The sequence below is a fragment of the Argiope bruennichi genome, chromosome 11 (genome assembly GCF_947563725.1).
Source record: "Argiope bruennichi chromosome 11, qqArgBrue1.1, whole genome shotgun sequence".
NCBI lineage: Eukaryota > Metazoa > Arthropoda > Arachnida > Araneae > Araneidae > Argiope > Argiope bruennichi.
In genome coordinates this window covers 90,401,216-90,427,652 of record NC_079161.1, presented here as the reverse complement: position 1 = coordinate 90,427,652, position 26,437 = coordinate 90,401,216, and the positions used below count along the sequence as shown (strand labels likewise).

General features: G+C 29.2%; 1 protein-coding gene across 1 annotated transcript in view; it reads right to left on the bottom strand.

The window, feature by feature from the left end:
* Nucleotides 1-5,632: 5,632 nt before the first annotated feature.
* The window catches only part of LOC129957508 (probable helicase senataxin), a 42,307-nt gene continuing 21,502 nt past the window's right edge, over nt 5,633-26,437 (bottom strand). Inside the window, exon 3 of the mRNA XM_056069840.1 lies at nt 5,633-11,227. Within this exon, the coding sequence (XP_055925815.1) occupies nt 5,807-11,185 (5,379 nt within the window). The 5' untranslated portion in view covers nt 11,186-11,227 and the 3' untranslated portion in view covers nt 5,633-5,806. The remainder of the gene's footprint in view (nt 11,228-26,437) is intronic.

Below are 26,437 nucleotides of genomic sequence, written 5' to 3'. Positions count from 1 at the left end.
TGAAGAAACATGAGAGTGAATTTTGATCGCTTTTATGGCGACTGATACAAGTCAAAATTTAATACAGAAATATAATTGTAATAATAAGATTACATACCAAATTTTATTTATCTAATTTTTTGAGTTATCACATTTGTATGATAGAAATGTACACTCCGTCACAGACACATTTTGCCGCCAAATTTAATTCAAAATGTTTAAAATAAATTACGTATCAGATTCTTCACTTATCGAAATCATTTTTTCAGCAACTTTTGAACAGATTTAGTCAAAAATTTGACAAAAATGAAAGCTTTAGATGCTTAGCTCTATTCCAAATTCATTTATCTAAATGGATGCGATTTTGAGTTAACGCATTTATATGCATTCGAAAGAGTAGATAAACAAATGGCAACTCTTGGACACATATTCATTTATTTAAGTTAATGCCTTTTTGAGTTAACGAGTTTACATGCATTCGAAGGAATAGATTGACAAATGACGACTCTTGGACAGATTTAGTTAAAAAAATCGATACAGATTTATACTTTAAGTGCAAAATTTTATTCGTCTAGTTATTTATGCCTTGAAATTATCTTGTTCCTGAACAACCAGATAGACTTTAATGGGTTTCGTTCAAATTTGATAAAAATCTCCAACTTTGGTATTAATAAACCACATTCTTCCGTTTGCTGAAAACGTTTTTGGGTTCACAGACTGACGTAACTCCAAAAATATGTTTTTTAGACTCGAGGAGATCTAAAGCATGTAAATTCTTTAGAAGTTTGAGATGGCTAAGCTGCGCCAGACAAATGGTTAAAATAATTTTGATAGCAGTTTAAAAACCAGATAAAAAAAATCTGATTTTTCCAATGTTTTTTAAATTTAACGTGTAAAATTGATAAGTAAATTGGAGCAGAGACGATTTAAAAAGGCAAAATTTAAATAATCTAATCCAAGTTTGGCTAATAATCTAATGATTTTCAAGAAGTGAAAAATATTTTTGTGGGGATATTCACCCACTAGGGATTGCAATAGCGGTATACCAGGATACCGAATACCGGTATTTTGAGCCATTTGTACAATTTCGTAATACCGGTATTCACAAGTTTAAATACCGGTTTTTCGGTATTTACTAGAAATTTTTAAAATTGTCTCCACTATATGCTCAGTATCGTGAACATAGCAAAATAGTATACGTTTTTGTTTTTATGTCTCCCTAACGGGCGAAATTAATTAGCCAATTAATGGCTTAAATCTAAATTAGCGAAACATAGATTATCCCTGAAAGAAAATATAGTATCCATAACGACTGATGGGGCAACAATTATGAAAAAAGTTGGAAAGTTGATTGGTGCAAATCAGCAGTTGTGCTATGCACATAGAATTCAATTAGGAGTAATAGATGTATTATACCAAAAAAATAAAGAACAGAAGAATCCAAATACTGTGGATATAGAAATTTCGGATTCCCACTTTGAAAAGAGTAAGAATGAGAGTGATATTGACAATGAAGATAATGACAATGTAATTGTTGAAGAAGATATTGCTAATGAGAATGAAATATTAACCTATCAAGAATTGCTTCCTATAATTTATAAAGTTCGAAAAATCGTTAAGATATTTAAACGTTGCCCTATAAAAAAAATGACATATTACTAAAATATGTACTAACTAAAAATAAAACAGAATATATGTTAATATTAGGTTCTAAAACACGTTGGAATAGTTTACTCCTAATGATGGAACGATTTTTGAAACTGAGAAAACTAGTCCAAAAAGCAATAATCGACTTAAACCTATAAATTAATTTTTCAAATAGTGAATTCGACTTAATATCCAGAACTATATCAGCTCTACTTCCAATAAAACTGACTATTGAAGCATTATGTTGGAGAGATTCTAATTTATTAACAGCTAATGCAACAATAAATTTCATGTTGCAGTCACTGAAAGAACAGTACACATCACTATCTGAAGAATTATATATTACATTGAAAAATCTCACAGAAGATAAGTATACCGAAATAGAAAATGTCTTATGGTATTTACATAATTATAATGATTTTAAAAATGAAAAAGAAGAAAAGAAAATAACCATTCAAATCTGATTAAGTTTAGAGTAAATTTTCTTAAAATTTTTTACTCACAAACCTATCCACATTCAGAAGAATTCTGTTCAATTATCGAAGATTATGATGCCCCTACTGTCGATAGTGAAAAGGAATTGTCTCTTGAACAAAAATTATAATTAGCGGTAAATAAAAAATTTCAACGAACCAAAATACAATACAGAAATCAGCTATATCCAAAACCATCCGACGAGAAATCGATTTGTTTGAAGATGAGGGATTAAGAGGTAAATACTTGGAAAAAGTCTATTGCGCATTGCTAACAGTACCACCAACTAGCGTAGATGCCGAAAGAGCGTTTTCGATAGCTGGACATTTTTACACAAAATTACTTTTCAGGCTTAATGACAGTACAATTGATGATTATGTTTTTTAAGATCACCTTTCAAAAATTTGTAATAGTATCACAGACTGAATAGTGATAATTACACTTTTTTTGTGATTTAAATAAATAAGATATTTCGTTACTTTTTTGTGATTATATACTGTTATAATTTATAAGTTACAAATTATTTTTTGTGATATTTACACTCTCTAACAAAACTGGCAAATAAAACAAAGAAACACCTGTGTTTTCTTTCTTTTTCTAAAATTTCTAATACCGGTATTAAAATCGGTATCCCTGTATTAAGATTTAAAAAATACCGAATACCGGTATTGAAATTTTAGTCCGGTATTGCAATCCCTATCACCCACTAAGTATAGAAGCGGTAATGATGATGGCGAAGAAAACAAATGATTGCGATGATGATTAAAAGACAGACATTGTATTAAAATGTGTAAAACAATAAAATCTACACGGCATATCAGACATATCGGTGCTTCATCTCCAAACAACAAATGTTTATGATTAAAACGGGTGTGCCCTATGCGGAGACAAAATTCCGGGGGGGGGGGAGTTGGAATAGTAGTTATTGTGACGTACACTCCGAGATGAGGATGAAGCATTTTGCCGTGATTCATGTTGTGATTCTGTCCGCTATTTTATAATATATTTACTTCTTAGCTATCTTTTAATTGCAGTAGAGAAGAGAATATATAATTATATAGCAGGTGTGAATCACAGGCGATTCACGTGGCGAACAGCATTTTAAAACAAAAAGATATAAACTAAACATAGGCTTGTTCTACTTGCATCAAATTGTACAACTGAATGAGAATTTTTGCTGTTACTCGAATATGATATCGTGGCAGTCAACATGTCAAATGGAGTATCGCATTATTTCAAAATCAATGCATTATTTTATATCGCATTATTTTCAATCAATTTATAATTAAAATATGTATGTTATAACAATTTTCTTCCCTTAATGAAAAATCTTATATGCAGCAAATGATACATTTTATACCGATATCAGACCGAAAAAATATAATTGGAAATTGGGAACTTAAAAATTTGGCGACTAAAAACAACAAAAAATTATGAATTTCCGATTTATTGCTACAAATTTCATGCAAATGTGCCCAGTTCGCTTTGAAAAACTGAATTTCATTCTATTCGAAAACAGATTCGTTTTGTTACAATAATTATTTTTGAAACAATGCTGTATTTGAATCTCTTATATTTAAATCAACTATTTCTCAAAATAAGCATTTTAGTACTAATTTCCACCTACTTAACCGTATTCATGTAATAGTTTAATTTCTCTTTGATTTAGCTCTTTTATCCTTTTCTTTTAATCGTTGAACTTTTTATTTTAATTTATAATCAAGTTGTGCGCATGCGCATATGTTAAATGATTTTAGATTTCATTTTATTTGTTATGACTTAAAAACGTAAATTTAAGTGAATAAAACTGCTACAAATTGTGGTGGCCCCAAATTAAAGTGTATATATTACGAAATATAAACGGAAGTCAGAATCCTATTTCTGAATTAATGCCAACGAAAAGCAATTCTTAAAATTTTAATTTCAACATCGTCAAAAGCACGCGATTGAATATTTTGATGAATAAGTTTGAATTTCATAACATTAACATCAACATCGCAACATTGTAAATTAATCTTGAAGAATTTATTAAAAAGTAAGGAAAAAACTATATAGAAATGAAATAATTAAAAAAAGCAGTTTTTTTTTTTTTAGTTTTAAGATAGTACAGAACCCATTTTGTGATATTAATAGTTTTGCATGGTCATCTATTTCTACGGTAAGTAATAAAGAATATCCATCTAATGATAGTTAAACCAATTTTCGTTCTCGATTAAACTTTCTGTTTAACGTCTATTTTGACTGAATGAACTGTTTCCACATGGTAAACAGCATTTATATTATAATAATTTCATTTAATTGGAGACGTATTGAATTAAGGGCAGCTGCAAAAACTCCGAATGAAGCAGTCTGAAACGTTCGCATATCGATGCGTTTATATTTGATTGTTGCCATTCCATAGTAAATAACAAGAGCGATTTCTGTGCCACTTACGTAAGCATTTTATATATGAATATATAGAGAGATTTTGATAAAAAAAAATTAAGCTAATTTTTTGAGGTTTCCCGCAATTAGAGATTACACGATACAGTATAAAAATAATTTTTTCATTATTTTAAAATTAAAAAGAAACTTTTTCAATTTTTATTGATTTTTAGTTGTATAAAGTTTTTCTAATTTTAATCAATTTAAGAAATAATTTAAGCATATTGCCTTACTAGAATATGTAAAAATTCTAAATGAATATTAAATGTAGCACCAACAATAATACAAAAACAAGAATTCTGGAAGAACTCCGAAGTTATTGATAAAAGTCATTATTGAATTTGCAGAGATTTTGTTTTTGTTTTTCCATCAGAGTTGTTATTGATATCAATACAAGAAATAATGAAACTTGCAAAATAGAGATATCCAACTTCGGTCCTTAACACAAATCATTATTATCAAAGCAGATTTCAGCAAAGCAAACGATACATTTACTTAATTCGGTGAAAGATTTAAATTAATAACCTAAATTAGAATACTTTAGGTTAGAAAGTAGGCAGCATTGCTAAAAAGCTAGAAATAACAGAGTGTATCCATTTTTTACGGATATTAGGGGAGCTGACAAAAATAAGAAAATGTATGGTAAAATGAACAGAATGTGCAAAATTTCTAAAATAATTTAAATTTAATATTTATCAAAATGTGGAGTTTAAAAGTTTTGCTGAAGAAGCTATTTAGACCAATTGTGATAAAATATTTAATTGAAAATTTTAGCAACCGTTAATATCTTGATGAATAGATGATTGCCAACGGTGATTAGTAAAGTAATACATTTTTTTTCAGCTAAAAGTTTCATGATGTAGAATTGGCAACAAGTTTGAAGTAATTCTTATTTGTCTGAATAGTACAGAAGAAACGTACGATATTTCAACTTACAGCTAGTGAATCAGAAAGATGAGTTACAAGGATACAATTATAATAAGTTATAAAAAAATGTGCTGCAACAAAAAATAATTTATTTCAATTGAATATAGCGATGGTATATTTACAAAACATATATGAAAATTGCAAAAATATACTGATGATTAGAAACAAAAAATAGCTTAGTTTTACAAATAGTCATCCTAAAATTTAGAATTGTTATTACGATAGTATTGGGAGCTCTATAGTTTTATTATAATGTGTTAAATATTTTTTCAAAAAATAATTTTTCCCAATAAAAATAAAAAGTAAACAAAAAAATACTTTAATAAATATACCACTCGTTGAAGTGGCCTCTGTTTTAACTCATTCTGCAGATAGTTTTCATAATAACAAATGGAATCTGTCGTAATGAAGATACACTTATGAAGTTTTTACGTAATTGTGCATCACTGATTAAAGCATCCCAATGTTTAAAGTGCCTCATAGACGAAACATGGCCGCAGATAACCAAGGACTGTCTTGCTCTTGTAATGGCCACATTCATCTTCTTTTCACAAGACAGAAAGTTCTCGCCCTCTGCAAAAAGAGACGGGTTGATACAAGAAATGATGATTATATCTCTTTCTATTCCTTGGTAGTTTTCTACAGTATTAATCTCAATCTCCTTTAATGTTGTATTCCCTAAAGATAACGGAATTTTATATAAAGCAGCCAGATCTTCATGAGCCACAATCACACCAATAGTAGCTGCCGGTACTGCTTGCAGAAGTTGAGCGCAAATATTGGCAATTAAGAATGGTTCATTGTCTTCGATGTTAGCTGGAGGATTTAGCATTTCTTTTTCTAAGACATCATAAACAACGAATGGCTTAAGAGGCGAGTATCGATATTTTTCATCGACATCTGCTGCTGTGAGTAACTGGTCTTTGTAGAAGTATTTTGATGGGAAATGGCAAATCTGCGATTGCATTCTATGTTGCTCGGCCAAAGACAGTGGTGGAGGACAAGAAAATTGTACACTAAACAACTTCAAGATTCTTTCCATCATAGATCGCCTGAAGCCCCATTTGATTGCATACTTGGAGGCAACCGGTGGCTGTAATTGCTGAAGGTCGCCTACTAAAACAAGCCTATTGATTTCTGGATGAAGGCATTGAAGAACTTCTAGCTCTGTGCACTGTGATATTTCGTCTATGATGCAGCAAGCATGTGATTCGCCCTTGAAAGATTTGAAGAATTTTCTCATTAGAGGATGCATACAAGTGTTTAAGGTTGCAAGAATCACATCCGAATCACCGAGGATAGCACTTTCATACGCTGCGTGAATAACAGGATCTAGATTCTTATAAGGATTTTTTTCTTTTAGAGATTGGAGTTGATTCATCAAACATTTTAGAGCCTCGTCATTACTTTTTCTGAATCGATATCTGTTGTTGGTTTTTAATTGCTCTTTAAACAAAACGTCATTTATTTTATCCTCTAAAACTTTTAGCTCTTTTTCTCTTTCTTGGAATTCTTTCTTATTTTGTTCCTTGAACATTTTTAATATCTTCTTTTCGAGAGTGTGTATTTGAAGTTTAGCAGGGATATTTTCAGATTGTCCGAGTCTAATAAATTTGATAGAATTGCGTCTCCAGCTGCATCTTTCATTCAATTCAACCAATCTCAAACCAATTTCATCGATTGTCATATCTGATGAAGCGCACAAAAGGAGCTTCATCTTATATGCGCTATTGAAAAGCAGCTTTTCCACAATACCAATGATTGCACCGGTTTTGCCGGTTCCAGCTGGAGCATTTATCAAAATCAATTTACTATGAGGATTCTCCTTTTTTATTTCATCACTTACAGTCTGGATTAGCAGCGGTCGAGGTATTCTGGAAATGGATTTACAAAACGAGAACATTTCTTTTGTAGGTCTAAGAATGTCGTTTTGGATTGGAGAATCTTTAAACCCAATTAATGCATCTGCCAATTGCAGTTTGTTTCTTATATTTAAAATTCCATATGCGACACTAACTGTTCCAAATTGAAAATCTTTCTTGCTCTTTTTAATAAACATGCTGAAAGTCCAAAGTTTCGCATTCTCTTGCCATTCTTTAGGCACTTTCTGCCATTCTGTCATCTTTTCTTTTTCGAGCGCGCTTTCAACTTTATGCCGATGTATATAACCAAACATACTGTTTTCTAATCCATTCCCTATATCGCTGATACCCAAAAGAATAATATTTCCTTCACTAGGAAGAAATGAAAAATTCTCATTTACAATGGATTCACACTGGAGCTCTATGAGACTATGCTGTACGTTATTTGATCTAACTAAAAAGTAAAATGAATTCCTAACTTCTTTTTTCAACCAAAGTGGTTTTGATTCTCTGAAAAGAGATTCCCAGATCTCTAAAGAAATCATTGGATTAAAAGATTTCATGTAAGAATCATAGGATGAAAATCTTAGTGGCAAAACTGAACCGCCTTTTGATATCACGGGTGGAGGTTTCTTGTTTTTCGCTTGCTCTTCCAACCATTTTGGATTCCAGTAGACAATACTTTTTATCAAATATCGGGAACGAGATTTCGTTTCTGAAGCGGAACCTTTTGCTTCCTCAGCACTTGTGAATTCAGAATTCGACAAAATCGGCTTAGAGTTTGGTTTAACAGGACTTAAAATGTAAGTTGAATGAACTCTATTAGTTATTTTTTCCTTAATAGACGTATGCAAATATGGTGTAGAAACAGTATCGGGTTGGTTTAAGTTGCTTGGCTGCAAATTATCGTGGTTAACTGGAGAAACTACTGCCACTTTCCTATCATTCGACATTTTATCAGTTTTAGAAAATATTTCTTTTGGCAAAAATTGCGTATTTCTTGTTTTCTCAATAATTTTCTCTAACTTCGATCGTATTTCAGATATGTCTGAGACTTCGGATGTCGAAATTTTATTTTCTGTGGTGGCTTCTCGTTCTTTGCAATTCATTTGATTTTTAACTTCAAATGAAAAAGTGGAAGTAGATGCCGGAAGAGATACAATTCTTGGATTTGAACTAATGGAAGCTATAGTATTATTCATACTTATTTGATTTTCCTCTTCAGTCCTCGTTGCTTCAACTGTCGAAAATGTAGAAATGTTTATATTTTTTATTGACCTCGCAATGAGAGTAGAATTGCAATCTTGTTTCTCCGAGCACTGAGGGACGGTTTCTTTTGCTACTAGCCCTTCATTTTTCGACACTTCATCTGCGTTTGTCTGTATTTCAACTAAAAATCGCCTTCTTGGAATTGATAAAGAAGTGCTCTGACTTGAAGCAGTATTATTTTGTATCATTACTGCAGTTGAATTTATCAAGGAAGCATTTTCAGGCTTATGCTGCAATGATTGTTTTCGACTCGCCATGCAAAAGTTTTCTTCTAATGAACCAAATGATTGATTTGAAATCAATTCTACAGTATTTCGTTGAGAAACTATCGAGGAGATTTCATTTGATTCTTCCGATGGTTCACTTGAAAATTCTTCGATAGTATTTCTTCGAGTAATAGTTGAAATATTTCCTCTAGATGCGATAAATCTTTCACTTGGAAACAATTCTGTTGGATTTTTTTGGCTAGCATTTGAAGTATTTCCTTTTGATGAAGATAAAGTTTGGTGTGAAGATAGTTCTGCTGAAATTTTTCGATTAACAATCGAAGGATGTTCTTTTGATGAAGCAAATCCTTGACCTGAGGATGATTTTGAAGAATATGAAGTTCCTTCATTACCCTTCTCTGATATTCTTTCGTTTTGGTCACTGTGCCGATGTGAATATGAACACCGTTCTTTAAACCATTCTTCTCTGCCCCTCATTCTTCTGGGTCGGTATTCCATCGGTTTAGGGTCCGTCAATAATGTTCTTCCAGCAGTTTGTTTAGTTTTGAAAAACACATCTGGTTTCAAACACTCCCGAATTTCACCGGTTTCGAATTCGTTGTATTCTGGTGTCCAATATTTTGAATAATAGGAATTTCTTGGAACATAAAAAGAAGACTCATCTCTTAAATTGCGGGAAATTTTCATATTTCTATAATCTGCTTTCCTACTTGAAGCGTTTGCAGAATTGCGTGAACTTAAGTGTTCAGAATCATTTAAACGAGATGGATTTTCACATTTTTTAGTATGCTTTGCCCTTTTTGTAGAAGGACTTTCAAAGAAGCCTTGCTTTCTTTTTTCAGGAACTTTACGTGCTTCAAAAGTTTCATGCAATGATCTGTTTTTACGACAAGAAGCATCTCGACTTTTATTGACTTCAGTTGGCTTTTTAGATTTCGTTTTCATTCCGTTATCTGACGTGGTATCTTTTGATATCTTAGCATCTTTTTTCTCGGACTCGCTTTCATCACCTGACGTCTCCGAGCTGGAACTCATAATTCTATTCTTGGTGACTTTCAATTTTAATGCAACGTTTATACCGCTTTTGACTTCTCTAATACATTCTTTGAACTTCTTACGACTTTGATGATATTCAGAATTTTGTTCTTGCCTTGTTTCCGTGTTATTCCCTTCAATTTCCTTTGCATCTTGCATTGTTTGGGGGATGCTATGCTCAGAAAAATTTTGATGCTTTTCCACAGATGCAAAAATTTTATTAAAATTTATTTCAGGGGGCCATCGAAAATATTTAGAATCGCATCTTACTAATCTTACACTGCAATTTTTCATCTGACTGTAAAGATATTTGATATCTCTAGTTTTGTGACAACTTAAAATTTTCATATCTTGTAATTTGCCAGAACATTTAAAATTGTTTTCATGGGGAATCAAATCATTTTTGCCATTTTGTTCACCGTCTTCTTTATGCCATTCGTTTATAGGCGTATTTGCCTTCTTTAATTCAGAAGTTACATTTTTGTCTAACATTTGTTTTGTGTCCTCGGCGTTATTTTTCAAGAACAATTTGGCTTCGCAAGTCGGGGTAGTCTCAATATTATCGCATATACTCATATCTTCGACATCCTTTTTAAAATTTATTGGTAAATGTTTGTTAAATGAAGTATCTTTAACACTCGGCAATTCATTATCATCAGTTCCATTTGGCTCAGTTTTAATTATTGGTTTTGATTCTTTTGAAGAAGACTCATACTTATTTTGAGGTGCTATTTTGTTGCTTGGCTCAACAGTATTTCCAGAGTTTATTTTAGTGATGTTTGCAACATTGTTTCCTGTGCTTGCTGATACAGACGATACATCTGTTTGGAAAGTACATTCTGGCTTAGAAATTGTCATTATTTGTTGGCAACCTCCATACTGATTAGATGACAATTCTTGCTTTACGGTGAATAATTTGACGTCTTTCACCTTAGACACATTCTGAACTTTCTCACTATTTTTTGCATCACAGTTAGGAGCCTCTATTTCCTCAAATACCTCTTGTTTTATACGATTTTTAGCTGCAAATACGCACACTAAACCACCATCTTCAATATACGATGGTGTACCAAACCCGACTATGTCACCAATTTCTAAAGGTACCCATTCTGTATTTACTTCTTTGAAGTTCACGTAAAGTTTGTTTAGACTTCCCAAGTCTCGAACAAACCAACGTCCATTTTTATTCATGAAAGAGGCATGTTTCCTAGAGACTTTATTGAAACCAGTTAAAGAAACAACGCTGCTTCTTCCAATTGTAACTTCATTCGTCTCGAGACAAATTATTAAGGGCTTGGAATTCGCAGGATTTATTTGCTTTAAAAAATAATCCATTGCCATGACAGTTCCAAATTCAATAATGTAGGGGACTTGAGTTATTTCCTGCAAAAGTGAAAAACATTAGTGGATGTTTCGGAATTTGCAAACATAAGTTACTAGAAAAAATATATGCATTTGTAATAGGTAAAGGCTTTTAAGTGTTCATGATTTTAAACTCCCTTGGGTATTCCATATTTTTATCTGCGTTTAAATATGTTATTAAAAGCAGGCACTTCAAAATTTTACAAAAAAATTTATTTGAAACTGCATATTTGTTATGAATAAATAAAAAGGGAGGGAAACATTACACTCTGCTGTTTCGTCAATTTTTAAAGTGCAATTCTCGCATGTTTTTGAGGGGGATTTCAAAATTAAGAATATTCATGTTTTGATTATTTTTAATATACTCTCAGGAACTCTTCTTTTTTATATTTCAGCAAAGTATAAGAGTATCCAAAATTTCAGGCATTATATTTGAAATGAAGAAGTGGCTGTTTTAGGCTCCATCCTACGCATATTTAGGCTATCAAAAACACTAAATTTAGTTTACAGTTTACAAAATGATTATACAATATACACAATGTATATAAACATATAAATTTTAAATTTAATTCATACTTTAATGATTTCTCTTAGGTCTTTTTTTATTCCACTTTAAAAGCTTTGCAAAAATGTATATTTTTATATTTACTTAATACGGCTTCACGTCATCCATGTTTGTACACAAACATATCTAAGCATTCGTTCCATGATTTAAATGTTGTAATAACTAAATGAACGTAATGAAGCAGATCTAAACCAGAACAAATGCACTAGGCAAAATATTAATTTTATTCTAATATTTTAACTAATTGAATTAATGTTACTTGAATGTAAAGTGAATTAATGTGGTATACTTAACAAAATATTAGTTTTATTCTTATATTTTCATAACATTCACATAATCAGCTTAGGAGCGCCAGGCTCTTTCCTAGTGAGAAATCAAGTCATTCAATGACTGCATTAAGAGATATTTTATAATAAATATCTCTTACTGCAGCAATTGCGTCAATGAAAGAAATTGGTTTCTAGTTTCCAGCGAAAAAGTTAAAAGGTAAATTTTTGCGTCGCTATGGTTGAAAAATTACAATTTGTGCTTTCTTAAGCGGCAGATGACTCATTATTCAAATCTGATAGCATGTTCTGATTAGGTGTAGAAGTTAAATATTCGAAAAGTAAAGAATCTTATCGTTTATTAGCAATTTTTATTTTATCAGATACGTAATATAGAAAGTATGGTAATCGTCAAAAAATTCGAACTCGAGATTTTTACGAATTTTCGAGTTTTTAACTTCTCTGAGTTCGAAAACACATTTTTAGAAAATATCTTTCCGTCTGACTGTCTGTATATGGATAACTCAAAGATGCTTTGAGCTGGACGGTTAAAATTTGGCATGTGGTCTTTACACCAAATTAATATAGATTAAAATAGATATCTATCAAATTTTGAGTAAAATCTGTTCACAGGAAGACTGGCTGTCCGAATATAAATTAAATCAAAAGAACTTGATAAATAAGATTCGGTACACAGATGAACATGTATAGAATAGACACTTATCAAAGTTTGAGCCAAATCTAATCAGGAGTTGACTATCTGTCGGTTTTTACTTTCAAAAACACGTAAACCCGATAATTCAAAAATACATTGACTTGACACCTTATCAAAGACTTATTTTTCAATTCCTACAATTAGCTCACACTCTCTCTATATATAAAATTATTTTCTATAAATTACTTTACGTCATTGTAGCATAAATGGCCTACTTTATGGCCCAATTTTTAATAATATTGAATTACCTGTTATTGTTATACCTGATGTTAGTATGAAGTAAAATACTTTCTTATCTAATATTTTTAATGTAAAAACTACTTTTGTATAAAAATTTTATAATGAAAAAAAAAAGGTCTTTATCGTTTGAAAATTTTAAATTAAAATGAGAATGTCAATTTAATCGATTTTTTTTAAATCACTGATAGGTAACTTTTCCGATTATTATACATTAATTACCAGACATTTATTTAATCAGCTGTTCTGTTAGAATTCCATTAAGTAGAATTCCTTTAAAACTAATAAAAAAAATTTGGAAAAAACTTTTCAGAAAATGAAATAGAAAAATAATCGTAAGGTAAATCAAAATCTATCCGTTGCCTAGCAACGAAGTATTTATTAATAAATCTTATTTCAAAATCGTTTGCATCTATTAAATTATTTACTGAATTTTAATAAACTAATAAAATTTAATGATAAATGAAATTGGTATTTTTGAAAAGGTAAAATTTTGCATTTTAAGTAGTATGAAAACATAGTATTTTGTGGAATAATTTGTTCAAAAATTACTGAAGAAAAATTGAAAGATTTCGATTAAATTCTTATTAATTGAATATTTAATCTAATTTTTGCGTTTTGCAGAGTTTGCCTTGTCTTAAAAAATAAGAGTTCAAAGTTTAGTTGAATTCCTCTATATAATTTAAGAGGAAATATAGAAATTGCATACACAGCCATAAGAAGTATTTTAATGCACGTAATATTTCATGATTTTTTCGTAATCAATTAATGTAATTATGATTGATGATGATTATCACAGCATTAATGTTTTGAATATTGTTATTTGGTTATGTTATCTAGTTGGTGATCCAAAGATTTATTAAAACATACTTATTCAAATTGCTAGGAAAAATTTGTGTCACATCCTAACACAATGAAAGAGTTTGAAACATTAATTAGATATCGCACTCAATTTTTTTTTATTTAAATTCATCAATACTTAAAAAAACCCTAACTCCCATACAACTATCTTATTGGGAACGCTCGAGATGCCTAGATATCATTGCAAATTTTTCTCTCCCATTTCGTTTCGTTAATTAAGATTAATTAAATACCATATGTTGTACTTTAATCATTGGAGATATTAGCCCAGATGGATTTGACTGGGCGAAAAAATTTTGAGAACTCTTAAAGGATTCCCCAGCGTATATATAATTATGTATGATTAATAGCCATCAAAATATTTCAAATTTTAACCAAATTCAACAACAGGTCTACTCTCAGAAACATAAACGCCATAATTCAAAAACGCAGTGACTTAAATATATAAAATCTCGTATAAGATTTTGTGATTACATGTGCATTTCTGTGTCAAATTTTTGTTTCAATCGGTTGTGAAAAACGCATCTAAAGCATAAATTTGATTTTCCAATACTATTAGCCACATTCCAGGGATAAATCGTCAAAAAAAAAAAAAAAATCGTAACCACTGAACGCCAATTCCAAGCTCTGAGATAGCAACTTTATTACAGAATATTCGAGAGAGTGTTCAGAAGACCACTCCCGCTGCTTCTTTGAGACATTACAACCAAGAAATATTGGGGAAAAAAATATCATTCTTTACAAATATCGATGATTGGAAAATTGATGTTTAACCCCGTTTTGATAATTTTTTTAAAAAAACTTTCTAAAATTTTATTTTTACTTTCAAATAATTTCATTTTCCAAATCAAGGTAGCTATACATTGCATAAAAATTAATAAGCCGCAAGTCACTGTTATTTTTCGAATCCATTTCTTGTTGTTTTCTAATTAGTGTTTTTAGCTTATTAAATTGGTTAAATATAAATTTTAAAGTTGAGGGGTACAACTAAATTAATATTACAATAAAAGCTCCATTGATTGTAAAAATCAAAGACTAGTTAAAGAACAAAATTAAACCATTTTGCATCTATATTTGTTTATTATGAATTTCTTAGAAAATTTTATATATTTCAAATTATTGCAGATATTCGTAATATATTATAAGATTTCTAATAATTAGAAAAAAAAATTCTACATTTTAAAGCTGCAGATTTTTTTAAAAAACTATAACCTTCTGAAAGTTGTATATATTTTCTGGACGGATGATCACTATTGTTTTATCTAAGAAAAGCTTTTTTAAGTTTTATGGATCGCTATTGCTAAATCTCCTTTGAATCTGAATAAAAAACTTTTGCAAGCCGGCAGCATCGGTCTGTGCTGTAGACTCTAGAAATAAAATTAGAGCACATGATTTCTTTCGCATTTTGAAGAAGACAATAATTTTAACTCTAAAAAAATCCTACGTCTTAAAGTAGAATAAAGTACTAGTAGCAGAAGCGGGAACCTGTTAATTTCACTAACAAAAATAACATACGAATGCTGAGGATAATAGAAACAGCTCAGCGGGGGGGGGCATTCGCCCCTAATAGCTTCGGTACTAATGTATTTAAGAAATGTTAAGGAATAAATATACTTACTTGGTTCAACTACTTTTTCATTTCAATCGAAAACGATTTAGAAATTTCTGTAAAAATGACGGAACTTTTCAGTGATGCACACTTTCTTCCATCGGCGCGTTCAATACTCAGCCAATTAGAAATTGAATTCTTTAATACAATACTGATAATATTTGCGATCAATCCAATCGTGAAAAATCGATTCTTGAACAACCATTCTCTAATTATCAGAATAAACTCAAGAAATCGCAAAAAAAAAAAAAAAAAAAAAATTCCGTTAAAATGATATTATTAAAATGCAAAATTGGCAGACGATTTTAAAAAGTTGGAGTAGATGTTTCCGATTGTTTTTATTTTTTGTTCTGACAAAATTCGTGAACAAATAATTTTATTTAGAATAAATCAATAAGAATTGCAAAAGGAAAAATATTATTCATTCGTTATTTGCTTTAAAAATAATATTAGAATGTTTAATTAGCAGTAATAATACTTTCAGTTATCATATGTAGTTTAATTAAATTCTTTAATGGATATTTATTTGCCAATTATTTTTAATTTCTAACAAAACTGCTGTAATAAATGGACTAGCTAAAAAATATTAAGCAAATCAGCATTAAGGTTACAAAGTTCCGCTTACTTGAACTTACCGACAAATTCGGGGGTTCACTAAACAAAGATTCAACTTGAATTTCTATCACATTTTCTTTCTTCAATTCGTATTCGTATCTCATAGAGTTCATGAATAATATTAGATACCTCAAAAATAAAATAGATTTGATTACGATTAAAATATAGTCTTAATTTTCATTTTTTTATTAAAGATGAAGTTAAGATAGATAAATTTATATCTATCGGTGCGACTTATGGTTGTTCGCCAAAGCTGAATCTTTGGAAATCTACTATAATGCACTGTTTTTATTTCGCCAAGGAAACCAACAATGCTAAATCGCCAATGTAGTAAATGTAAAATTCTACAAGGCAAGAAACTAGTACAGAAGTTGACAATAGGATTGCCAGAAAAAAAAAATCAGGCTTAATTGTATGAGTTACCATATAAACGACAAACTCAAGCGACATCTTAAACAAAATTTTTAACTAAAACAGCAAAGTAAATCATGCAACTATGACATTCAATTATCTTAATAATGTTACCAATTTAAAGTTTTATAAAGAAACAAAAAGAAGCTAGTTTTTAAAAAATGCAGTTTGGTTCACTATAACTGAATTAATTTTCTATAATTATCTAACGATAACTATCTTATAAACAATTATCTTTTCTTTGTTGCTAGAATAAAATCAAACAATTCACAAGAAAATTTTTCATTCGAAATGTATCATCAAAAATAAGTTTATCTATATCTTTCCCATTACTAATGACTTTAAAGAAATATTTATAAAACTTACCATTTTTTTTTAAATCTTCACAACTTTTGTATTTTTACAATTTAAATTAAGAGATTTCCTTATTAGATTTTAGATTAGACTTTTTCATTTAACAATTCGTATGCTGAGACAAAACAATTTGAAATTTATCTAAATGTCTCAGCTTTAAAGTTAGTAAATCAAATTCGAATTGGTGGAAATTGCCATTTTTTAAGTAAAAACTTTTCTATCATGAATCACGCGCCAAAAATTGTCATGCTGGATTAATATTTATTTTAGCATTTTTATATCTAAGATTATGGGATATTATCTCGAAAAATATTATCTTGTAAGATAAGGAAAATAAGTCAGATAATTATTTTAATTGCATTTTTATTGCAATAAGAATTTCAATTAGCTACAATCTTCTGTTTTCTCTCAAATATTTTTTTTCGGTTGAAAATAAGTTATCAAAATATCAAAAAGAATGCACACAATATCCTGAAATATTTTGAATAAGGTCCTCTAATTATTTATTACGTAAATTATTTAGCAAAAGATAGAAGTACGGGAACCTTTCAAAATCATGATATTTTAAAGAACTTTTTTTAAAAAAGTTTTCTGTTAGGGTAATTGATTTGATGAAAAATATTACTCTTAATTTTATACAATAAAAGCAATAAAATTTAATCAAGCAATAAAATTTTGAAATATTTTTTGACATTTGTAGGTAATTAAGATTTTTCTTTCAGAAGCTGATGCGAAGAATTTGCTTCATTCTTGACTTTGAGAATTAAAAAAAAAAAAAAAAAATAGGTGTACACGTGAGATTTTAAAAAACATTACAAGTTCTTATCAAATTCCAAAGAAAAAATTCGCTAATTCTAAAAAGTTTTGCGAAATCTTTATTCTCGAATTAAACAATAGTAAATCTTATTAAAACATTTCACTTTCTCATATGCAAAATACACTAATGTCCGGTTTACTCTCAGCCAGTTATAAAACGGCAAGTAGACAGAGCATGCGTAGAAACGCTGAAAATGCTCTTCGGTCGATGGCAAGTAATTATCCCGACGGAGCAACTACAAGCTTTTGTATTGTATTTCTTCTTATTGCGCATGCGTTTGTAGAATTAGGCATTTTTTTTTTTTTTTTTTTTTTTTTGGCGTGAAAAAATTGGCGTGAAACTTAGTATAGATTAATTCCGATGTTTTTTTGTTCCTCGTTCTTTCTGACGCGAGGTTGTATTTTTTTTTTTTTTTTTTCTTATTTTATTTGCCATTTTTTTTCTATAGTTTTCCAAATTTAGGTAGGTTGGCCTTTTTATTTTACCACGTTTCTTCGTGTAAATATCGATCATTTTAATACGATAGGTAGTGAAAAAGAAAAATTCAGGAACGCCAAAACGGCAATTTATAGCCAAGTATAGAATGCTTGAATCTATCTTATAAAATTGTGGCAAATATAAATCAGTCGCTTTCTATGCATGCGCTGCCCGCTGGCCGTATTGTAACTGGCCGAGTGTAAAGCCGGCATAAGAGAAAATATTGTAGTCTCAAAAGACATTTAGTCTCGAGGATTTGATGAATCTTTATGTTTCACATCTTTCCGAATCCGAAAAGCACATTTTTGAATTTTGTCGGTATACGATAATTTAAAAATGTATAAAGCTACAAAGATAAAATTTGCTATGAAATTATTATCTAATTATTATTCCAGGTTTAGATTATTATTTAGTGAACAAAAATTATTTTAAATAAGAATGTTAATTAATGTATAATTAATGAGAAATTTATTTTTTTTCTACGAATAGAAATTATTGGGTTGGCAACTAAGTAATTGCGGATTTCACTCATAGATGGCTTCAGTTGAATTTTTAGGTTTGCAGACGTAGTACAAATGTAAAACACATTTTGTTATTTGATAGTTGGCAATTCAGCTGTCAATCAGTAAAAAAAGTTTTTTGATCGGTTGCGTAGTTTTCGTTTGGCGTTCGTTGAAAAATGGAAAATCAAAAGGAACATTTTCGTCATATTTTGCTTTTTTATTTCCGCAAAGGGAAAAACGCATCGCAAGCTCATAAAAAGTTATGTGCCGTTTATGGTGACGAAGCCTTAAAAGAACGGCAGTGTCAAAATTGGTTTGCCAAATTTCGTTCTGGTGATTTTTCACTCAAAGATGAAAAACGCTCTGGTCGTCCAGTTGAAGTTGATGACGACCTAATCAAAGCAATAATCGATTCGGATCGTCACAGTACAACACGTGAGATTGCAGAGAAGCTTCATGTATCACATACATGCATTGAAAATCACTTAAAACAACTTGGCTATGTTCAAAAACTCGATACATGGGTTCCTCACGAACCGAAAGAAACGCATCTAACGCAACGCATTAACAGCTGCGATTTGCTAAAGAAACGTAATGAAAATGATCCATTTTTAAAACGACTGATAACTGGCGATGAAAAATGGTTTGTTTACAACAATATCAAGCGGAAAAGATCGTGGAGCAGACCAGGTGAACCAACTCAAACAACATCAAAAGAAGGTTTTGTTATCAATTTGGTGGGATTACAAAGGAATTGTCTACTTTGAATTCTTACCACCCAACCGAACGATCAATTCTGATGTCTACATTGAACAACTAACGAAATTAAACAATGCAGTTGAAGAAAAGCGGCCCGAATTGACAAATCGAAAAGGTGTTGTATTCCATCATGACAATGCAAGGTCACACACATCCTTGGTCACTCGGCAAAAATTATTGGAGCTTGGTTGGAATGTTTTGCCACATCCACCATATAGTCCTGATCTTGCAACATCTGATTACTTCTTGCTTCGATCTTTACAAAACTCCTTGAAATTAAAATTTCAATAATGATGATGATGTCAAATCGTATCTGATTCAGTTTTTTGCTAATAAAAACCAGAAGTTTTATGAACGTGGGATTATGATGCTGCCTGAAAGATGGCAAAAGGTCATTGATCAAAATGGGCAATACATTACAGAATAAAGTTATTTAGTTCCATGAAAAAATTGTTTTTGATTTTCTAAAAAAAAAATCCGCAATTACTTAGTTGCCAACCCAATAGTTATTTTTTTTTTTTTTTTTTTTTTTATGAAAATGCGAAGCCAAAGAAAATCTTTTGCTCCAATTAAAAGAGCTTTATTTTATTTTTGCAATTTCTGACCGGATTTCATTAACTTAATAGACTTTTTTTTTTGAGAATGCTTAACAGTTTTATAGCAAAGTTTTTTAACATAAAATTCAAAGCAAAGTTTTAAATTTAAAACAGGATTTTTTTTTAATAGAAGGAATAAATGAGACATATCAAATATTATCCACCTAGGTCTTCCACTTTTGAGTTCTGGTTTTCACTTAAATACTTCTCATTGATTGATTTAATTTGCAATTTGATAGCAATCGATAACTTTGGTGTAAAGATCTTAATCCAAATTTCATTCTTCTAGTGTGTTGCGATTTTAGATACTGTGCTAATAGGTTACTTACCAACTGACAGTCACTAACACTAGATTTGAAAATTAACATATTTTCTCTCAGTTTTTCTAAGCAAACTTTGGATTGTTGGGACCGCAATTACCATATCATTATTTATTCTTGTCCCAACAATCAATGACGACTATAACCGTCACTACGGTTACAGCCAACATTTGCTTTACCTATTCAAGAATTGCTGCAGTAACAAAAGACGGTTGCAGCCATCGGAGGTCAGTTTGATTTAACAAAAGGCAATTTTTTTTTTTTTTTCACAAACTATTCTTATAAAAGTGTGTGTGTGTGTGTGTGTGTGTGTGTGTGTGTGTGTGTGTGTGTGTGTGTGTGTGTGTGTGTGTGTGCTTGGTACAGATATACGGTAATGAAAATAAAGGTAAAGGCAGATAGGTAAGTGAAAATGTGAGCTCAAAATGATTTTTAAAGGTTTTCATTAAAATTTCAAGTAATTAAAATCCAATCCAAATTTCAATTTATTAAAACTTAATTATCATTTTCCTACTGACGAAAATATTACAGCACAAATTTGAACATCTTAAAATTAAACAAATTTTCTTTTGAGTCGATTCTTTATAGGAAGACTGCCTATTGCAATGGTTCTCAAGACGCTACTTCGGGAAAATTGCTGCGGATCACCAATCAACCCGAAACCATCCTCAGGTGAAAAGTTTAAATAAATATATAGTATATACGCATATAAGGCTTTGACTGTTTTATCTAGTTTAGTATCTTGTTGTATTTAAGTTTATATACATGCCTATAACGTTTTGCCTATATTATCGTCTGAGCAAGATAGCTAGACCAAAATTAGAAATAAATATTAAGTTAACAGCCAAAGTATCAAAAAGAAAAATTAAATGAATCCGGCAAGATAGCTAGAGTAATTTTGTTTAGATTTAACTGACATGGGATATGTTGAAGTGAGGGAGATGAGCATAGGATATGAAAAATGAAAAAAACTCCGATGAGTTCGTAAATGGGCCATTTGGCTCAAAGTGGTTGGAAATGGTGGGGAGGGGGGGGGCTGAATTTTGAAATTCGTTATAGCTTTCTTAAGGGGACAGGGAACTTTGAAATTAGCAAATATAGACGAAAACGTACAATTTTATTTTTATCATTTCATCACCAAAATATATGTTTATATATTTTTAAATATTATTTCAATATTTAACTAAATTATATATTTATATTCAACTAAAACAGTGTTATAAAATGCACTGTTCAATAAATTAAATGTTTGAAAGGTTAAGAGAAAACAAATTATATCTTAATGACTTTTCTTCAAAATGATATTGTAATTAGATTTAAATATCTTTGAAAGGCTCCAGGTGTCAATTTTTGAAGAAATTAAATGAAATTGATAATAAAGATTTCGGTCAAACATGAAAAGAAAATAGAGTATGCAATTTATGTTTCGAGTTTTTATTTATTTATTTATTTATTTTTTTGTAGCTAGTTGAAAGTCAATTTTAGTTCAGAAAAATATAAAATTTCTATGAAAATTCAGTAAGTGTGCATAAAAATATTTTTTAAAAAATTAGCATTTAATTGGAATTACAAAGTCATAAAAATTTAAATAGAAAAAATTACATGGGGAATAAGGAAAAAGTAATAAAAAAATTAAAAATTTAGTCGCCTGGGAAATTTTGAAATTTTTAAAAAATACATATATTTTTTAGTTTTTTTTTTAAATAACATTTTATTTTAAAACATTGTTAAGAAATTTGACGTATTTATATTTTAATACATATACAAAAAAATTGCCCTAAAAGAACAATTCCCAAGAATGTCAAATAGTCTACTGTCCCTTTAATATTGAAGATAGAAAATAAATCAAATTAACCAAATTAAAAACGAACAAGTTTTTCGATGGCTGCAAGTGAGTTAGAAGTTACGGGCTAAAAAGTGATTTTCAAGCTCTAATTTTGATAGTTTCTAATATGAACAATTTATGTTGCCAATTTAAAAAAAAACAAAAATGAAATAAAATTTTCACTTTTCTTTCATTTCTATAGTTTGAAATTGTATAATTCACGTGGAGTAAAAATTCAAAGCTTGAAAAATTAAATAAATAAAAATAAAGAAGAAAAATGATTTAAAGGCAACTTTATGTAAATACTATAATTTAAAATTTTTTCAGAAGTTGCGTGTTCAATTTTTTTGAATATATTTATTGTTTTAAAAAAAACTATAACTTAGCGCTATGTGCTGCCATGTATCCGATTCTCTTCCATAGCCCTTTTACCTTTTAAAATAATTCAAATTATTTTCTAAAATTGCACTTTTTTTCATGACAAAAGTGAAAAATGACCGATGTACTCACTGATTACGGGATATTATTAATTATTAAGGATTCATTTAAAATTTGTCAAGTGATTATTTCAAGGGCAGTAGACTTCTTTAAATGTGATTAAATACCGTCAGAAAAATTTAATTTATAATTCGCTGTCCAAAGTAAATATTTATCACAAAATTTACTACTATAGTGATCAAACAATTTACTAACTGAATATTAATTATCTCGAAAATACCTAAAAGAGGTTGACCCTAAAATTTTGAATTACATTGCGCAATATTCATTATTTGAAGAATAATATTTTTTAAAAATTCTTCATTACTTATTTTTATATAACATAATACATAATATAACATAAGCTTAAGTTTTATTATTTAAATGCATTCGTTATTTTGGAGCTTTTGTTAATTTAGGAGACCTTTTATGTCTACCACATATACTGTATTAGAAAAAAAAAGACAATTATTATAGCTTTTACCCAAGTATAGGTAATTGTACTAAATGCATAATAGCGATTAATCATCAAAAATATGCTAGATACAATATTCGTCAACAAATGCCATTAAACTTAAAGATCGTCAATGGCATATGGCATGCAGTTAATACACAAATACGGATTTTTTTTTTTTTTTAACTGATGACTTTGTTAAAAAAACTTTTATTGCAAATAATAATTATAATTGAAATATTGAAAATTTCAACAGATAAGACCTTAGCAACAAAGTTAATTAAGAAAAGCAGACGATTTTTCTCTACAATACAATTGAGAACTCAAACGATAAAATCCTATTTCCCATCATAAAACGGTATTCTCTGCCTTTAATTGACAGAAGAATAATTGTAAATGTTAATTAATTTCTTTAAATATATTTAAAATATAAAGATAATTTTTTTTGTTCTTGCCAACTGAACAAACCTTTGCATTTGCATAAACATTTCAAAGCTTTTGAATATTATAAATTTGTTACAAACCTATATTTGCATTTTATTTTTTATAAGATTTGTTACCTAATCATTATTTACTTATCATTTATTTTGCAATACATATAAAAGCGTGCGATAGCAATAAATTAATCATCTATGGTTGCTTCATAATTTAATATTTCATTGTTTTTTTCTAAAAATTCAAAGCTATTTAAAAAATGGATGAAAAGGAATCTATCTTCCAGGTGCAGAGAGGAATTTTTTAAAATTGTATCAATTTGGATGCCGCGTAGATTTTTCTTGAATATTATTTATTGTCTATATTTATAATAAAGCTCAATGTGAATATGTGTTGTGTGTGTGTTGGCGCTCCACAGCGCAGACTGTTTGACCTACAGCTACCAAAATTTGCACATGTATACCTCGGGGGTCGAAAATGTGCAACTCGCATCGATTTTTTTTCAAATTTTTGATTAGAATTTTAATTTAATAAAAATTGAGCGATATTTTGGTATTTTTCCACTATAACTTCCGAAAATATTACAGCACAAAATTTATTTTTGCATCATACTAAATTTCAAAGTAATCTTTCTAACGATACTATTGTTTTAACCTATAAACTAAATTTCTATTTTTAATGAATTTTTAAAAAATAATTTAATCATATTTTTAAACAATAGATTTCGCACAAAATGAAAATAAAATTTAAGCTGCACCAGCACGTTAAGCGTTGATTGAAAAAATTAATTTTTATAAACGTGTTGCCATTACATTGACAAAAGTCCAAATTTAAAAAAATAAGTTTGCTGTTATTGCAAGATAAACATATTAAATTTATAAAAGTGTAATTTTCAACACGTGTCTGTATGAAATGAAATAAATATAAAATATGACATTTTCTAAAGAGTGAATGCGAGGAAAAGTTTTCTATAATATATTATAATACTTATATTACTAATTCAATAAAATAGCTTTATTTAAAGTAAATATGGTTTAATACATACAAGATATCTACTCTAATCAGGGTCCAAATTGTAAACATTTTTAATCCATCTGCTAACAAAATAGTCTAAATGAAATAAATAATTAGAACTTATGTAATTTGCGAATCATGTTTAACAAAATATTCTGGAAACGTTAATATATTAAATAAAAAGAGTTGTACTCCGAACAACAAAATCAATCACTAAAACTGACCGATTTGTTAAAATAATATTACTACTAACAGACAATTTTAGTTCACTTCATCGACCGTCTCAAAGAAGCCAATGATCTCTCAGTGTTTCTCAAGAGTAATTGGTCTAGATTATGAAAATGTTAATTGTTCTAAAATTATAATATCAAAACTTCATAAATTGGTCAGATTTGATAGCAGAAGATAGATACGTTTATTTATTTAAAAGTTGGATTGTCACGAATATTTTGCAGAATATGATTCCTTAGGACCAAAGAATTGTCTAAAAGTTAAACTTCGTAATTTTTGAAGTACATTTATAAAACTAAAAAATAAAATGTTATTATTAACATTAGTTAAATACTTTTAAAAATAAAACTAAAACCTGAATTTTACGATGAATCCGTGCAATTTTTGTTGAATAGTTCTTTGAAATATTATAAACTAGCCGCCTTTGGCGACCAGCCGGTTCGCCAATCTTAATGTTCGTTAAAATTTTAATAATTAAATATTTTATGCAATTCCAACTTTAATAGATTCTTCAGCAAAATATTTTAAAACTTCAAATTTTGATAGTCATATAATTCACTCATAATATTATAAAGGCCTTCAGTCATAACGTGATATGTATCTCTCTAATTTTCTGTTACCCCTCGTAGAATTTATGCTTTAAATTAAAGTGTAAATGATTCATCTGCAATTAATATAATAATATTTTTTACTGAAACAAAGCATTTTTTTTTAATAATATGGTTACTGATAATAGAGTCACTGAGCGTTTAAACTTTATGGACACTAAAGAATATCTTTCTTAATTTATGTAATATCTCAAGAATTTGTCAACAAAATTTTCGCGGATTCATCATGAACAGATCGATTAATGAACAATGTTTATTTTTAAATGCATCAAACACTAAGAAAATAAAATGAATCGTTTAAAATAATCGGTCTAAAACAGGTTTAAAAAAACTACTTAAAAAACGATGTAATTAAAACTATAAGCATATACAAAAAATATATAACTAACATAAATACAATTTAATTACAAAAGCATGCAACTAACCTAAAAATAATTTAAATCATTGAAAACAGGTTTAAAAAAAACTACTTAAAAACGATGTACTTAAAACTATAAGCATATACAAAAAATATATAACTAACATAAATACAATTTACTTACAAAAGCATGTAACTCACCTAAAAATAATTTAAATCGTCTGTTGAAAGTGGTTGTCATGACAACAATCAGAACAATGCGCATGCGTGAATTTTCTTCGGAAACTTCTTTTCCCTTTCCAGCTGTGTTGCCATAGAAACCGGCGCACAGCTGTTTACACGTTTATGTTTATCTATTCAGATTTTATAATATCTAATCAGAGTAACGGTGAATATCAGTGTATTCGTGTTCGTCAATAAATGCTAATTTTTTTAATAACATGATTAACGAAAACAGAGTCACTGAGCATTTAAACCTTATGGGAACTAAAAAATATCTTTCTTAATTTATGTAATATCTCAAGAATTTGTCGACCAAATATTTTAAAACTTCAAATTTTGATAGTCATATAATTCACTTATAATATTATAAAGGCCTTCAGTCATAACGTAATATGTATCTCTCTAATTTTCTGTTAACACCCGTAGAATTTATGTTTTAAATTAAAGTGGAAAGAATTAATCTGCAATTAATATAATAATATTTTTTACTGAAACAAAGAAT